This window comes from Martes martes (assembly GCF_963455335.1).
Source record: "Martes martes genome assembly, chromosome: 5".
Taxonomy (NCBI): Eukaryota; Metazoa; Chordata; class Mammalia; order Carnivora; family Mustelidae; genus Martes; species Martes martes.
Genome location: NC_137892.1, coordinates 150183254 through 150201307, shown reverse-complemented (window position 1 = coordinate 150201307; position 18054 = coordinate 150183254). Strand labels below are relative to the sequence as shown.

The 18054-nt window shown below is 34.8% G+C and overlaps 1 protein-coding gene across 1 annotated transcript in view; it reads right to left on the bottom strand.

Moving 5' to 3' along the window:
* The window catches only part of CDH18 (cadherin 18), a gene marked incomplete at both ends in the record, with an annotated part of 317410 nt that overhangs the window by 221436 nt on the left and 77920 nt on the right, over positions 1-18054 (bottom strand). The window contains one exon of the mRNA XM_080804279.1: positions 17199-17493. Within this exon, the coding sequence (XP_080660405.1) occupies positions 17199-17493 (295 nt within the window). The remainder of the gene's footprint in view (positions 1-17198; positions 17494-18054) is intronic.

Here is an 18054-nt window from a genome sequence, read left to right as displayed (position 1 = left end):
AATAAAGAACCCAGGAGACAGGCTACTTATTTCCATAAATCATGCATGTAGATTAAATGATTTTCCTTAACAACAATCCAGGAAGTCAAACGTTCAACCCCAAATGACCAGGACTGGATCAATAACTTACAATAACTCTACTTTCTCTACAGTTTTCCCCATTACCAACTTAAAAGCAATCAGATAAAGCAAGACTCACATTCTTAACCAATCACAAAGGATGCTCTGTTTCTAGGTAGCTCACCTATAGCTTCTCTGTGACAACAGCTTCCAACCATGGCACACTCAAAACTTTCTCTTTTGTCCACTATAAACCTCTCTCACTCTTCCGCCTGCTTTTGAGTCTCTGCGAAAATGCAAGTGATTGTGGTTAACTCTCTTGTTACAGCAAACTCTGCATAAATAGACTTTGCTCTTTAGCATTTGGTTGGTCTTTGTTTATTTCCATAAATTGTTTTTAAAAAATCAAGAATAAGCACTATTTGGTTATATAAAAATATTCTCTGCAAAACCAGTTAATGTGACCCTAATAATCTGAAAAGATGCAGAAACCTTTATTTCTAAGATTTGTCACAAAAATGAGAATGTTACAAGTGTCAAGATCAAATGATCTTTCATAATTCTTAGTGCACATAGCATATTTCTACTTTTTTTCTAAACCCAATTTATTCTCCTTTCTAGAAATCCTGTATAGTTTAGTAATTTGATAAAGGTCAGAATATGTATTTTTAGTATTCCTGCTTAGGCATTAGATGTGGCTGCTGATTTTTCCTAATCTTTCCATGTCTGAAATTTTCTGAGTCCTTTCATATCCAAAGAAATTATTTTCTCTAATATTTGATAATTTTGCTGGTGGGATTAAAGTGGATTTTTAATATAGTTTGCTATTGCCTTTTCATTTCTATCTTTGCTCATGAAAACTGTATTATAGAGAAATATTTGTCCTTAAAAAATACTTTTTATGTTACATTTTAAAATTTCTTCATTATCCAAGGATATCTGATATGTGGGCTTTCAAATTAGTAAATTAGTTTTCCTGTTTGATGCTTATTTATATTTCTTTAAGTTGAAAACTCAGGTTTTCTTTTGTCCAATATTTTTATTCTCTCCTCCACAATAAAAGTAAAATATTTCCAGTTGATCACCCATGTCTACTGCTGAATCATATAGGTGTTTCTACTTTGCCTGGTTTGTGCTACACAATGCTAGATGTCTCTGGCTTTATTTGTGATATCTCCAACTCAGTCTTCAGCTATGTTCATCACATAATTCAGTCCACTGATTATTATTTGTTTTAATTTCAGCATCTTATTTTAATTTTAGAAATCTATTTCTTTTTGTTCCCTGAAAACTTTACTCTTTATGTCAATGTGCTCTTGTTTAATGAATGCAATAAAATCTCAGATTTCACTTAAGAAAAGTAGATTTTTAATTTAAATTATTTTATCTGAATTATACCTATTTTCTGCAATAGATATTTATTTGATTTGTCTATTGTAAGTCCTGTTTTTTGTATTTAAAATATTAAGGTGAATTACTATTTTTAAATGCCCTTACTACCCAAAGTGATTTACAGATTCAGTACAATCCCTCCCAAAACCTCTAAATTCATATAAAAACACAAAAGACCCTGAATAGCCAAAGCAAACTTGAGCAAAAAGAACAAAACTGGAAGCACCTCACTTTTCAATTTCATAATATATTACAAAGCCACAATAATCAAAACAGTATTGAAACAGATATGTAGAGTAAAACAGAATAAAGAACCTAGGAGAAAATATAGAGGAAGCTTCTTGACATTGGTCTTGCCAATGATTTTCTGGATATGACAACAAAATATGGAAAACAAAACAAAAATAGACAAATGGAATTGCACCAAGCTAAAAAGCTTCTGCACGGCATAAAAAGCAGTCAACAGAGTGAAAACACAACACTGGAAATAGGAGAAAATATTTGCAAACTATATACTTGGTAAAGAATTAATATCCAAAATATAAAGGAAACTCACACAACTCAATAGACAAAAAAACAAGTAATTTGATTAAAAATATGCAAAGGATCTGAGGAGACATTTTTCAAAAGACATGCAAATGGCTAATGGGTACATGAAAAGGTGTTCAATGTCATTAATCATCGGGGAAATGTAAATGAAAAGCACAATGAGATATGACTTCATATCTGTTAGAATGGCTATTCTAAGAAAGATAAAAGATAAGAAGTGTTGGCAAAGGTGTGCAGAAAAGGAAACCATTATACACTGTTAGTGGAAATGTAAACTGGTATACCCATTATATAAAGTAGTATAAATATTTCTCAAATTAAAAGAATCATCATATGATCCAGTTATCCCACTTCTGAGTATGTAAAAAGTCCAAAGTAAATGAAATCACTATCTGAAAGACATATCTACACTCTCATGTCACTGCAGCATTATTTATAACAGCCAAGATATAGAAACAACCTCACTGTCTAAATGTCCATCAATAGACAAATGACTAGAGAAAGTGTAGTAAGAAAAAAAATATATATATGGCATATATATGGAAATTGTTCAGCCTTAAAGAAGAGGGAAATCCTGCCATTTGCAACAATGTAGATAAAACTGGAGGTCATCATGCTAAAGAAATAACCAGACACAGAAAGAAAAATATATTATCTTACTTATATATGGAATCTAAAATATTCAAACTCATAAAGCAGAGAGTAGAATGATAGTTTCCAGGGCCTATGGGATGAAGGAAACGGCTGGGATACTTCGGTAAATTTCCCTCACTGGGAGAAAACATAAAGCACTTTGTAAATTGCACCTGGAGACAAGTATAAAAATGTCTTCTTTGTAAACTCCCTTCAGAAAGCAATCTTATGGTATTTTGTATGTCTTTCCCTAACTTTATTTTGGTTCATTCAAAAGTCTATCATGTAATTATGTATATTCTACACAAAACACTCTGCAGCTTCTTCTATACATAATAATATGCCATGGATATTTCCATGTTCAACTAAACAAATATAATTTCAATATCTACATGACATTCTACTTTGCTTTTTGATGCACATTTAGATTTTTCTAGTTTGTTGCATTTTTATAGCTGTGGAACAAATTATCATAAAGAGTTGAATAAAACAAAAGCCATTCAATTTTCTTCTGTGTGTGTGTGTGTGTGTGTGTGTGTGTGTGTGTGTGTGTGTGTTGCTATATGCATGCAATACTGTGATGAGCTTTCAGAGTAGTGCCCTCTTCCAAAGGAGCACAGCTTCTCCAATATATTCCATGGTGCTTTAGAGGAACAAGGTAATGGATGTAAGAGATCATTTCATTTATGAAGGCAAAAAAAAGGTCTGATCTGATCTTCTGAGTTCTCTCCTTACCAGTGGAGAGGAACAAGAAAATATTTTCCATTTACTAAGATGGAAAGTGAAGTTAGCTAAGAGAAACTCAGGGGATCTCGAGAGGACTTGCAAATGAAACAGAGAACAGGCAGACATGACCATCAAAGACTGATAACTGAAAACTAGTAGGAAAAGAGACATCTGGTAGATGGCACCAGGAATCCACAATGGCACAAACATTCCTCTTCCTCACTGTGCCATCTTTACCAGATCACTTTCCCTTTTATCTCTGCCTCATCACTGTACCTTCTTATTGTAACTGATCACAGTGTTTTTATCTAATTATTCATCACTACGCTTTTCCCTATGCTTGATCACTGTGAATTTACTCTGTATCTAATGGTTGAGCTTACCATACTTCATGCTGAGCCTTCTCTCTATACCTGAACACTGAGCATTCCACTTCACACCTGATTGCTATGCCTTTACTCAAGACTGGGTTATTGTTCCTTTACTCTGTATATGACTCTGAGAAAATGAAGAAAAACATCCAAAATGGTGTCTCAAAAAAGTAATTTGAAATAGTAGAATTAGGAGTCAAGTTCACTGAAAAGTGAGGTTAAATGTATTACATGTCTGAGTTTTGAGAAGGAAATTTCAACATCATATGCCCTAAAACAGTGATTTCACACACAATTTTTTTTTTTGATTTATAAAACTTTGCAATAATTTCAACGTATGGGCTTTCACTAAAACATAGGGTCAATAGCACACCTTAATTAATTTAATTAATTTAAGTTGTGTTTATTTAAACAAAGCAAAACATTATCTCCTTCAAGAGACATGTCAAGCTCCAAGGCCAATTTATATAACAAAATGTTCCGCTGGCCACTATAGAAGTTTCATTTATCATATTTTTGCAACTACACGCACATGACTTGCATTTAGAACTGCCAAAACTCTGAGTGCTTTGTTTTGTATTCCAATTTTGTACACTGAGGGGCATACACATGAAAATCATTCTTTGAATATATTTTCTTAAAATATATTCAGCAAATATAAGGTTTGTGAATTGAGTCCATCTTGTGATGAAAAAAAAAAATATCCCAGTGAAGTATTTTCCATTATAAATTGATCAGTTTTCTTAGGGGAATTCCAAGTCTAGTCTACTTTCATAAGGAGTAAATGGAGAAACTAAGGAATCAGCAGTAGCATAAAGTGTAATCTGCTGATTCATATATCTCCTTGAATAAAAATGAGAAACTAGATTGGCTTATGTGGTCTTTTTTGCATTTACAACTAACTTTATTATATATAAGAAAATATTAATCATTATTCGATGAAACAGTAATAAATTTTTACCAGGTATAAGAACAATGTTGTTCAAAAAATTAAGAGGCAATATTTCTTCAAAATCTTTCTCACAGAAAAAAAAAAAATCTTTTCTTCGAAGTATAGGTGAAAAGGGTCAACATGTAATTATTCAATAAAGATTGACAGACTATGATTTCAAGTGATGTGATTATAATAATACAACAAAAGTAAGACAGCAAAACTTCTGGGCCCCCTCTTCAAGAAGCCTTGAAACTTGCACTTTTATACTATTGAAATGCTGCTCTAGGAGTCCATATGAAATATGTTCTTCCAGTCCATAGGTTTCCATTTCACTTTTTCAATGTTTCCTTTGCTGTGTAGAAGCTTTTTTAGTTTGATGTAGTCCCAGTTACTCATTTTTGTTTTTGTTCTTTTGCCTTTGGTGTTAAATCCAAAATATCATTACAAAGACCAATGTCAAGGAACTCACCCTCATGCTTTGTTCAGGAGTTTTACAATTTCAGGTATTTAATCCATTTGAGTTGATTTTTGTTTATGATGTAAAATAATGATCCAGTTTCATTGTTTTTCATGTGGCTGTCCAGTTTTCCCAACACCATTTATGATGAGAATGTCCTTTCTCCATTATATATTCTTGGTTCCTTTGTCAACAATTGACCATATATACATGAGTACTTCTGCTCTCTCTATTCCATTGATCTAGGCATCTGTTTTTTGTCAATACTGTATTGTTTTGATTACTACAGCTTTGTAATATAATTTGGAATCAGGAAGTGAGGCCTCTAATCTTGTGGGCCCCGGCCCGAAGATTGCTTTGGCTATGAGGTGTCTTTTGAGGTTCCATGAAAATATTTGTATTGTTTGTTCTAGTTCTGTGAAAACTGCCACTGACATTTTACTGGAGTTGCATTGAATCTGTAGGTCACTTCAGATAGAATGGACATTTAAACAATAGTAATTTTTCCAATCCATGAACATGGAATACCTTCTCATTTATTTGTGTCCTCTTCAGTTCATTTTATTGATGTTTTACAGATTTCAGTTCACAGATCTTTCACCTCCTTAAATTTATTCCTTAGTATTTTATTCTTTTTGATGCTCTTATAAATGGGATTGTTTTCTTAATTTATATCTTTCTTGTAATTCACTGTAAAACGGAAGGTGTTTTGAGCCACTAGGTTGTGGGTTGATTTGTTACAAAACATTAGCTAACCAACACAAGGGATAAGTTATGAGAAGAAAAAAGTTGTGAAAATTAGACATTTTTGTTCAATTTTCACTCTATTAGTTGTCCAATGTGACTCTACACAGGCACTTCTAATTTACCGTGTAGCATAGCAGTGTCAGCCTCATTTCATTGAAATTATCTGCTTCTGAAGTTATGCCCCAGAGTAATGATTTTAAAATGGCTACTAGAATCCTGGAAGCTATCCAGGGTGAAGCTCCCAAGATGTTTGGCCAGAACTAAATCAGTCCCCCAACAAGCAGTGCAATAAAGTAAGCACAGCTGGTGTCTCTTCTTGTTGCTCTGCAACGAAGAACACAGCTGCAAATGGAAATAGGCCTGGGAGTTAGAGATTGGAGAAGAACAAAAACACGAAAAAGACTAGGATGTTTCAATAGATCTCCAAGGGCAAGGCACCATGTGGTTCTTGAGGGACATACAGTAAAACTTCTTATCTTTTTGTTTTGTTTTGTTTTTTATGCCAAACTAAGAATCAGTGCTCCACTGAAGTTGAAGCTTATAAATTACATACTTAAAATCTTAATAAAATGTAATATTTTGTTCTCTCTCCCATAAATCGAGATCTATTATTTCTATAGTCTGTTATATCTTAAATATTAGTAAATTATTTTTACTTATAGGTATCTTTTATTAATACACAGAAGAAAAGAAGTAGAGATTTATATGATTCCTTATAGATACACTGTTGTGAAAAAAAAAAAGATGTGAAATTTACTTTCAGGCAAATCACACTGTGATCTAGCATAGTTACTCTAGAAACAATTGCTGGATATAAAGTAATTATTTTTGAAAATTTAGAGTAACTGAAAAACAATTAAAACGACTGAAAAACAATTAAAACATACTAAAAACTGTTGATTCTAGGTAAAAGGAAGACTATAATTGCAAAAATTTGGGTATATTTCTGTAAAAAAATGGAAGAGGCAAAATTATGCTTTAAAACTATTATTTTTTTCAAGGAATTGCTCAATATTCATGATAAAACACCTTTACCAGCTCTTTATAACAATATGACATTCCAGTATCACTAAATGTCTTGAGACACTTATGATGTTCTTTCTGAGAACGGCAATGCTGTTTACGAGTACCTTTCTCCTTATGCTATTTTCATTTCTTAAACACCACACATGCACTAGACTGCTGGCTCCAAAAGCAGGTATAATTTCATCCCATAGTTATTTTCCTCTTTGTGTCATGATAATCAGTATTATTTACTTTTTATTTCATATTCTTAAAATTCATCTCTGAAGAACTTAGACTTTTTTTTTTAATTTTTTATTTCTTTTCAGCTTAACAGTATTCATTGTTTTTTTACCACACCCAGTGCTCCATGCAATCCGACCCCTCCCTAATACCCACCACCTGGTTCCCCCAACCTCCCACCCCCCGCCCCTTCAAAACCCTCAGGTTGTTTTTCAGAGTCCATAGTCTCTCATGGTTCACCTCCCCTTCCAATTTCCCTCAACTCCCTTCTCCTCTCCATCTCCCTATGTCCTCCATGTTATTTGTTATGCTCCACAAATAAGTGAAACCATATGACACTTGACTCTCTCTGCTTGACTTATTTCACTCAGCATAATCTCTTCCATTCCCATCCATGTTGCTACAAAAGTTGGGTATTCGTCCTTTCTGATGGAGGCATAATACTCCATAGTGTATATGGACCACATCTTCCTTATCCATTCATCCGTCGAAGGGCATCTTGGTTCTTTCCACAGTTTGGCGACCGTGGCCATTGCTGCTATAAACATTGGGGTACAGATGGCCCTTCTTTTCACTACATCTGTATCTTTGGGGTAAATACCCAGTAGTGCAATGGCAGGGTCATAGGGAAGCTCTATTTTTAACTTCTTGAGGAATCTCCACACTGTTCTCCAAAGTGGCTGCACCAACTTGCATTCCCACCAATAGTGTAAGAGGGTTCCCCTTTCTCTACATCCTCTCCAACACATGTTGTTTCCTGTCTTGCTAATTTTGGCCATTCTAATGGTGTAAGGTGGTATCTCAATGTGGTTTTGATTTGAATCTTCCTGATGGCTAGTGATGATGAACATTTTTTCATGTGTCTGATAGCCATTAGTATGTATTCATTGGAGAACTTAGACTTTTAATCAAGTTATGTTAAATCAAAAAGTTAAATAAGTACTTCTTTAAAGTTGTTTGAAGGACAAAGAAGACAATTCTTGTATAGAATAACTGCTAGGAGGTGGTAAAGTCATAAAGACTGGCATGATAATGTACTGCATACCAGAAGAATAAAAAGAAAGAAAAAAATGTTAAACATTCATTGATAAAATGTGTGCAAGTGTCTTTATGGACCTATCCAGGTCCATAATATTATGTCATTCTGTCCACCCATGTTCATTTTGTTTTATTTGAGGTATTCTTAGGTAAGAAAAAAAAATGCAACATGACTCCCAGTAGTTATGAGGCATTCATCATAAATTAAGTGGTCCTTTTCTAAACCAACACTATAACAAGTGGATTTTCTTTTTTTTAAATGAGAGTCATAATGACTCTCTAGTAACACTTTGTTACACTCTCTGTTACATTTTGTTCTGTGCGCACAAATAACCTAACTTTACTCAATGGTGTACCTCGCTGTTTTCATAATATAATATTATGGCAGTTAATATTAACCATGAAAATTGCTGACCTGGGCAGATAAAATTGTTTTTGGTCATAAAATATATGAGTATTCTAAGACTATGAGATTCCCTTTGGAAGTGACTATAAATTTAACAAATAGCATATTCTCCAATTCATGTTTCTACTTTGAAATGCATTAAAAAATACTTGCCCAAAGAGAGCATTTGGCAATGTCTGAAGACACTGTAATATGGCGCTGGTAGAAAGGATGCTACTAACATCTAATGTTCGGAGGCTAGAGATGCTGCTGAACATCCTACAAGGCATAGGGTAGTCCCCCAGCAAAGAACCATCTGTCTAATACGTCATTTAGCAGCAAGGTTGACAAAGCCTGCTGTAGAGGGGTATGATTCCTAGATAATAGTTGAAGTTACATGATGTAAACCGAAGAGGTAAAGAAAAACATTGTATTGAAACATGCATCTAAAAACACTCATTCATTTTGCACCTTTCTTAATTAAATCATCCAGGATGCCACAGACTTTGCTGATTATTATTATTAACTGACAAGAAACATGCAACCGCATTTTGCTTTAATCACTGGTAATAGAGCACACAGCAATTACTTGGAGGCTTCATGACTATTACTTAGCATGAAAGATATACAAGAAACAATAATCTGATAAACACTTGCACACCCAGAGGTCTCTTGTGCTGTCTTCTCTGCATTCTCATAGAACATTCAGCTAAACTGTAAAGGGAATTCACCATTTGCATGATAATCCTGTTTATTTTCCCCTTAGCACATGTGCATACACATGCACACACACACATGCATGTATGCACCCGTGTGCACGCACACATGCACACATACAAACATCCCTAAGTAGACCATAAACCTACAAGGAAGACAAGATTTTTTTCATCATTGTATCTTCTATGTGGAATCCTTGTCTAACTGACAAACCCCTGCACACTATGTAAGATTCATTGAAGACATTTTCTCTAAGTTTGTAAGTGATTTCACTGTCCACTTTTTGGTTTCCTTATATTTTGCTTATCAAACACTATATTGAGATTTTCTGTTTATACGTCTGTAGCCTGTTCAAGTTTAAGGACCTTGTTTCCTTTTTCTTTTTCTTTTTTTCTTTTTCTTTTCTTTCTTGTTTTTTTACCATTTTATCACTAGCCACTATTAGTTCTCAGCACATAAAAATGACTTCTCTCTCTCTCCAGAAAGAAGTAAAGACATACAAAAAGATATTTTTTTTAATGGCTAGGTAATTCAAAACCCAATTAATGAGTTTGTCAGACACCACATGCTGAGAAAACATTTTGTTGTCACCTACCTGCACTACTAGCCATTATTAGTATTAGAAACCTATATATCTTTAAGTATTACTGGTATTTAAAATGTTTTTTTATCACAAGCCTGCATTTCACTTTTTATTGTCACTATATATATATATATATATACATATATATACACACACATACATATATATACAGTTTTTAATAAAGAAGAATGCATTTCTCTGTTAACAGATAAAACCACAACCCATTTTTTGAACTAAGCACCTTCACCAATATGTGTTTCTTTCTTTTTTTTTTTCAGTCTGTGTTTCTTTAAGATAAGTCCTATGTGCACATACACTGTATAACACACACAACTGTCTAAAATAACCTATTCCACATGTATTTCTGAAAACTTTTTCTCACTAAAACAATATAGATTGTCATACATCACTATATACATATAAATTCATTCATTTTAGGACTACATAGGTAACCTGTATATGTTTGAAGAGTCATTTACTTGAAAACTTCCTTACTAGTAAACTTTTCAGGGTGTTTCCAATGTTTCACTATTATGAATAACACTGTGATGAACATCCTTTCACATGTATCTTTTTAAAATTTATTTATTTTTATTATTATTTATTTAATTTTAATTGGGTTATGTTAGTCACTGTACAATACATCATTAGTTTTTGATGCAGTGTTCCAAGATTCATTGTTTACATATAACACTCAGTGCTCCATGCAATATGCGCCTTCCTTAATACCCACCACCAGGCTCACCCATCCCCGCAACCCCCTCCCCTCCAAAACCCTCAGTTTGTTTCTCAGAGTCCACAGTCTCTTATTGTTTGTCTCCTCTCCAATCCCCCCCCTTCACTTTTTCTTTCCCTCTCCTAATGTCCTCCGTGTTATTCCTTATGCTCCACAAGTAAGTGAAACCATATGATGACTGACTTTCTCTGCTTGACTTATTTCACCCAAAATAATTTCCTCCAGTCCCATCCATGCTGAAGCAAAAGTTGGGTATTCACCCCTTCTGATGGCTGAGTAATATTCCATTGTATACATGGACCATATCTTCTTTAGCCATTCATCTATTGAAGGCCACCTTGGCTCTTTCCACATGTATCTTTGTGTAACCATGTGAATGCATCTCGTGGTCTATAATCCACGAGACCACGAGCTCATTTGGTCTATAATCTAGATTGTGTAACAAAAGGATATGTTCTCAATTTAAAATACTGTTAAATTCCTATCCAAAACAACTGTGGGACTTCACCTGTCTGTTAATGGCTCTGTATATTAACAACTTTGTGACTTATCAGACTTGTACACTTTGGTAGCTGAATGTTTGTTTCTCCTTCTCTTTCATGGTTTCTTAAATTACTAATGAAATTTGAGGTTTTTCTTTGGATAACTAACCCATATCATGTTTTTTTCTGTGACTCTCCCACTAAAGTGATTTCCCCATTGTTTTATTTGATTGTGACATATTTTTGTTATTAAAAAATCCCCTTATGTAATAAAGATTAGTTCTCTGTCAGTCAGGCATGTTAATCAGTATTTTAGTTCATCTTTCATTTATTAGGTTTGGCATAATTATTTGACACCTGTATTTTCAAATGTTTATTCATCTAAATTCATATCATAGTGATTGATGTTTATTGTATCTTATCTTACATTAGAAAAACCCTTCATATACTTGTTTGTTTTGTTTTTTAGTGGTTGTGTTTTCATAAGCAGATTCAAAGTTTCAGTTTTTATAGTTTAATCACAGATTTAGTTACTATTAACTCTGTCCTTAAGTGTGGGGAAATATCACACTATCCCATTGTCTCAACATCACGAGCACACTGGTCCTCCACCTGATCCCACTCCTGAATTCAGTTAATGAGGCTACTTTCCACTGCTCAATACCCTCATTTATTTCACTGTGCACAGTATCTGCAACTGCAAGGTTTTTCAGCTTTTGGCACACACACCTACATGTAAACTGCCCATTGTCTTTATCCACACTATATCTATTGTACACATTTTGGAATTGTTAGAAAATTCTTTTTTCTAAAGCATATCCTTGTTGGACTCCCTAGGGGTTAGATTTCCAATAAAAATAAATGTCTATTCTTTTACTCTCAGGAAATTTAAGATTAATTTTTTTCTTCATGGTATGTAGCCATCCCCAAACCCAATCCTTTAAAACAAAGAGGAACATCAAAATAACATCAAACTTATCCTCACATGTCAAGAAAGGAAACCCCCACTTCTGGCTCAATAAACCGTACGGATTCTGGAACATCCAGTATTTTTGTTATAATTGTTCCATAAATAGCCTGATCCAGATTTTATATTTTTAACTATATTAAAAAACTGGGAACTTAAAGGCTGAATCTCTATCTGGCTTAACAATCTTTTCCAGTTGTACTTCTTACTAGCCATGTAGTCTTGGTCAAATTATTTAATTCTATGTATCAGTTTTATCCTCTGTAAAACAAGGATAACCATAATGGTGCCCTTATGATGTGAGCACAAAATTACTACGAAGTACATCCAATGCCGGGACATAGTAAGTGCTCAATAAATATTCCTTGATTCCGTTTCAGTGATCATTACCATGATTGCTTTGACAACCTGTAGTCAGATCCTGGCAAAACTAACCGGTTGTTTTGGGGTGATCAACTTTTGATTTTCTGCAGAACTCAAAGTCAACATTCCAATGTCCAATTTCCTTTTTCCTGCTGATCAAAACTTCTATGGATGCAATTGATTCTACAGCTGATTGCAAGCAAGATTTAAAAATCTGAAATCAACTGTTAGCTGCATCATAGGCGAAAAGGGACATAGCTGCCATAGGACAATCAACCAGCATCACAAGCACCTAGAAAGAGAAGTAAGTGCTGATTTATGTGTCATTCCCAAATCAAGGCACTTCATGGAAAATGGCACCATTATCTGATGCTGACACCATTTTCACTATTCTTTTGGCTTCAGTATTGGTTTTAATTTTTTGCTTTTGGGGTCCTTGTTAAATCTAGAATTTGTCCAAGTACCAATTCATATTCCATGTAGCTGTATGTATCTGAGATCCAACAAAAGAGCTTAAATGAAAAGAGGTTTACTTTGTTAAGAATGATTTTGGCATTGGCAGGCCTGGGATAGAACATCAGCTCCATAATAGAATCATTCTCCCAGACCCATTTAACTTTCTGTTCCCTCTCACTTAGCAGGAGGCTTCCATCCTTACAGTGCCCGTGGGCTGCATTTCTGTACCACATCTGCACTATGGGCCGTGGGTGAAGTATGTGTGTCCTAGATGAAAGGGGGTGGTGAGACAGGAATATGTGATTCTGCATCATGTCACCCTGAACAAAACTGATTTGTGGCAATACTAAAAGACAGGCTGAAGAGCAGTTAGAGAACTAACAGTATCCACCTAAAGGGAAGAAGCCCAGTCTTACCGTTTATAACAAATAACATGTGTTCGTGTACATGTGTATATTCAGCAGGGCTGGCAGAACACCAACTGTCCTCGAGCAGCAGATGCCTTGTCTATCAGAACCCTGATGCGATCCTCAATTACCCCCTCCCACCCCCCGCCTCCAGTCTCATCCCCTGCAAGCCCTTACAATGGGGATTGGCAAACTTTTTTCTGTGAAAGTCAACATGGAAATACTTTGGGCTCTGTGAGCCAAATGGTCTCCACGGCAGCCTCTCAGTTTTTCCACTGTAATGCCCAAACTACCCTAGGCAATATTTAAATGAATGGGTGTGGCTGTATTCCAGTTAAACATTATTCACTAAGCAGACAGCAAGCTGAGTTTGTTTCCTCTGCCATTGTTGGCTGGTCCTTCCTCTATAATATTGCTTTTTAATTCTAAAATCAGAATCAATGCAAATATCACCCATTCTACAGTACACATGTAAGGTTAGTTCCTCCCTCCACTAACTTTCAGAGCACCTCCTATACATTCATATTAAAATGTACATTAGATGTTATGATGATGCTTTTTTATCTATTTTTGTTTTCTTAATGAGTTCTCTCTCAGTGGAATCATGCCTAGAAGCACAGTAATACAGTTACTTAAAACCTACTCTGTTTTGTTCTTTTTTCTCTACTTCTTCTTTTTTTTTTTTTTTTAATGGATGCTTTTTTTTTAATTTGAGAGAGAGAGAGTAAGAGAGAGCACTCTCTCAGGGGGGAAGTGGGTGGGCCAGAGGGAGAGGGAGAAGCAGACTCCCCACTGAGCAGAAAGCCTGACACAGGGCTTGATCGCAGGACCCTGAGATCATGACCTGAGTTGAACTCAGACACTTAACCGACTAAGCCATCCAGGTATCCCCTTTTTCTCTATTTCTCTCACATATTACATATTTCTCCCCAACCATACTCATCTCAGTAGAACTCAGGAATATTATTTCTCATTCCCATCCTCCTGGATGAATACTGAAATGTCGTGGCTTGTTCCTAAGTCCTCAAACTATAGCCTGTGCTGCAACATTTCCTTTAAGCTTTATGATTCTTAGATTGTACAGTATCCTTTAGCACCCTCAAATGTACCCATTTTGATTTAATTGTGTACACACACAAACACGTATTTCAGGGTACATTTCATATATATATATATATATATATATATATATATTTTCCTCTCCTTGTCATTTTCCTTGACTTTGAGGATCTGTGTTTGGATTCATTTCAACAATTTTCAATTTCAACATTTTCTCGAATATATTTTTAGATCAGATAAGGTGATGATCTTCTTTCTGGATCCTTCCCCAAACATTTCTTTTACCTTGAGAAATGAATCATATTTTGATGAACAAGGGATTTGGGGCTTGAGTTTGTTTGTTTGTTTGTTTTTTCTTTGTATGTTGTACATTCAACTGTCAATCAGATTCTAGTATCTAGAGTGACAAATGCGATATATATAGATATATATATTTGTAGGTAATTTAAAAATATCTAAAAGTGTAAAATTTTCTTTTATTTGTGTTTTAGGTAATTGGCCAGGATTTACCTAGGTTTAATTCTTATTCTAACCCATCCTCAAAAGCTCTATTAAACTTATAAATTCAGTATGTTCTTCACCTCAAGGGAAAAGAAAATATTGTCCATTCCTTCATTTACTCTTTTTTTGCTGCCTGGGAACATATGTCATTCACATGAAAGGTCTAATGAATCTTATAAGTCTCATCTTGTACCACAATTCCCAAATTGGGGGATTTTTTGCTCTCTGATTTTTAGTTACTTCTTCCAGTCTGATACATTATCAAGTTCCAGGACAATAATTTGGATCATATCAATGATCGTTCATAGCCTAATCATATACTGATACTTTGGTGTTTATGAGTAGCAGAAACATGGCTCTTAGTTACAGAAATCTCTGTGTAGTACCCCAACACCACCAGCGCTCTTGTTATCCTCTGCTCAGTACACTTGCTTGGTGATAACTGTTCTGCCTGTGTTTTTCTTTGTTGCTTTGCTCCCCTGGTTATGGCGGCTTTGCTTGTGCCCCTTGGCACTCTCACATAGCCTCTGGAAGTATCCTTACCAACGGCATTCTCACAAATGGTGGAGTCACAGAGCTCTTCTCTTTTGTGAGACAAAAGGAGGTTAGCAAATGGGGTGTCAGTTCTGGGACAAGGTGAGAGAAGGAAGTCTGTTCTAGAGTTTCCACATAAACTCCCACCTGCCAGGCTTCATGGTGTGGAGCCCCTCAGTTTCCCTTCAACTTTCCTTAGAGAACAATAAGCCTGAGTGACTTCTGGGGTTCTCCCCAAGTTCTCTGGGGCTGATTCCTCCATTCTACTCTGGTAGAATCGCTTTCTACTCTGAGACACTGATCAAGAACTAGTCTTGTCTTTCTAACCTGCTTCCCCAACAGCTTCAGGAGTCATCTGTCTAGCTCAGGAGAACTAAAATGGACTGAAGCAGGGAAGGGAAGAAGCTACAGTCTTCCATTAACAACCTATACGTATACAGGATGAAGAACGTTAACTAAACTTGTTGCGGTGACCATTTCACAGTATGTGTAAGTGAAGGTATTTGCTGCGCATCTTAAACATATACACAGCTGTACGTCAGTTATATCTCCAAAACATTTTAAAAGTCAAAATTAAAAAAACCTTATATATATTCAAATACATAACAATTTGATTAATGACTATAATAACCTTAGCTCAAACTAACAGTCATATAGACTTACATATATATATACATACATATATACATATAATAATGCTCACATATAAGCTCAAATATATAAAATCTTTACTCAGAAATTGTGTTCTACATCCCAGCTTAGAGTCTTACAGCGATAGTCAAAAAAAATATCATAGCTGAACTTCAATTTAATGATTTAGAAAATTTGTCATAGGAGATAAAAACAAAATAAAAAATAGCTATATGTCAGAGATCTGTAAGTGAAGAGAAAGTCCCAGATAACCAGAGTGGCTGGAGACCTAGATCATAACCCATCAACAGCAGGGTAAGCTCTACATTCAGGAGAATGTGGTGTCAATTTCTTCTTAGCCATTTTCCAAATATATGAATTTGGAAAAATCACTTCAGTACAGTATGGTGGCTTATACATCTTTAAAAATGGTATCCAAAATACTTTAAGGATTATTTTATGTTTTAAAATAAGTGAGGTAGGGGTGCCTGGGTGGCTCAGTGGGCTAAAGCCTCTGCCTTTGGCTCAGGTCATGAGCCCAGGATCCTGGGATCAAGCTCCACATCGGGCTCCCTGCTCAGCGGGGAGACTGCTTCCCTTCCTCTCTCTCTCTGCCTGCCTCTCTGTCTACTTGTGATCTCTCTCTGTCAAATAAATACATAAATAAATAAAATCTTTAAAAAAATAAAATAAAATAAGTAAGGCACGTAAAAGCTTATGAGTATCTAGAAAGTTTTATTGAATATGGTAGCTATTACTGGCATTTTTAATGTTATAGTTTGGTCATAAACTGAAAGCTTAAAAGACATGTAGCAAAAGATTTCAGACATTATATTGTCTATTTTTATTCCTGCAAATTGTCACCTTGAATGTGTTGGTATCTTCGTAGCATGATACATGAAGAAATATCACGGTCAAAACGTGTGTCAAGCAAGAGTTGCTGGTGTTTTCCCATTAAACGATTTTTTTTCTTTCCTTGATACCAAACCATTATCTATATTTATAAGTTCATAAATTAACATTAATAAATATTATAATCTAGACCCAATATCTGTATCTACACCCAATATTCTTTAATATTTTAAGCTGCATGTGAATATCAAAATATTTTGAAATTTCTTCAGATTTCTGCACACACAGAAAACGAAAAACTGGTCTTCAAATGATGATTTTTTTTGATTCTCAAAAATATATTAACTGCCAAAGTAAACAATGATTTTTCTTACCCATATCTGACATTTCAGGCACAGTAACGATGTATGGTCCATCTGTGAACTTTGGAGCATTGTCATTAATGTCTTGTACTTTGATTATGAACTCGGATTCAGGTTCAAGAGGCTTGTTTGTTCGTCTGTCAATAGCTTGGGCATGAAGCACATAGTGGGTCTTCTGTTCTCTGTCTAGGCTTTTCGTTGAATGGATGTCACCAGTGGTATCATCAATGATAAATATAGTCCCAGCACCTTCTCCAGTAAGGATGTACTTGACAGACCCATCACCTTTGTCAGAATTGGAGTGCAGCTGGAAAATAAAAATTAAATAATTTAGCTTGCAATTATATTCCCACCTAACATCATGTTACCTTAAAATTACCTATAAATAATTTTTAACTTACTTTGATCATCGCTTTTATCTCCACAGAGTCCCATAGATTACTATATAAATAGTCATTTATTTTTCTACAGTTTTTCTCTACTTAGTACTGATATGAATTTTTTTTAAAGATTTTATTTATTTATTTGACAGAGATCACAAGTAGGCAGAGAGGCAGGCAGAGAGAGAGGAGGAAGCAGGCTCCCCACTGAGCAGAGAGCCCAATGCGGGGCTCCATTCCAGGACCCTGGGATCATGACCTGAGCTGAAGGCAAAGGCTTTAACCCACTGAGCCACCCAGGCACCCTGATATGTATATTTTTATCATGACCTAAAAAATGCAATTATTGACTTAAGGGAAATTAATAAATAATACTAATTAAAAGAAAAATAATCAAACTTAATGTTATTCTACTAAATCACTACATCACTAACTACAGAAAATAGAATAGAAAATAGAATTGGAAAAAGAAATTACCAGTAAACCAC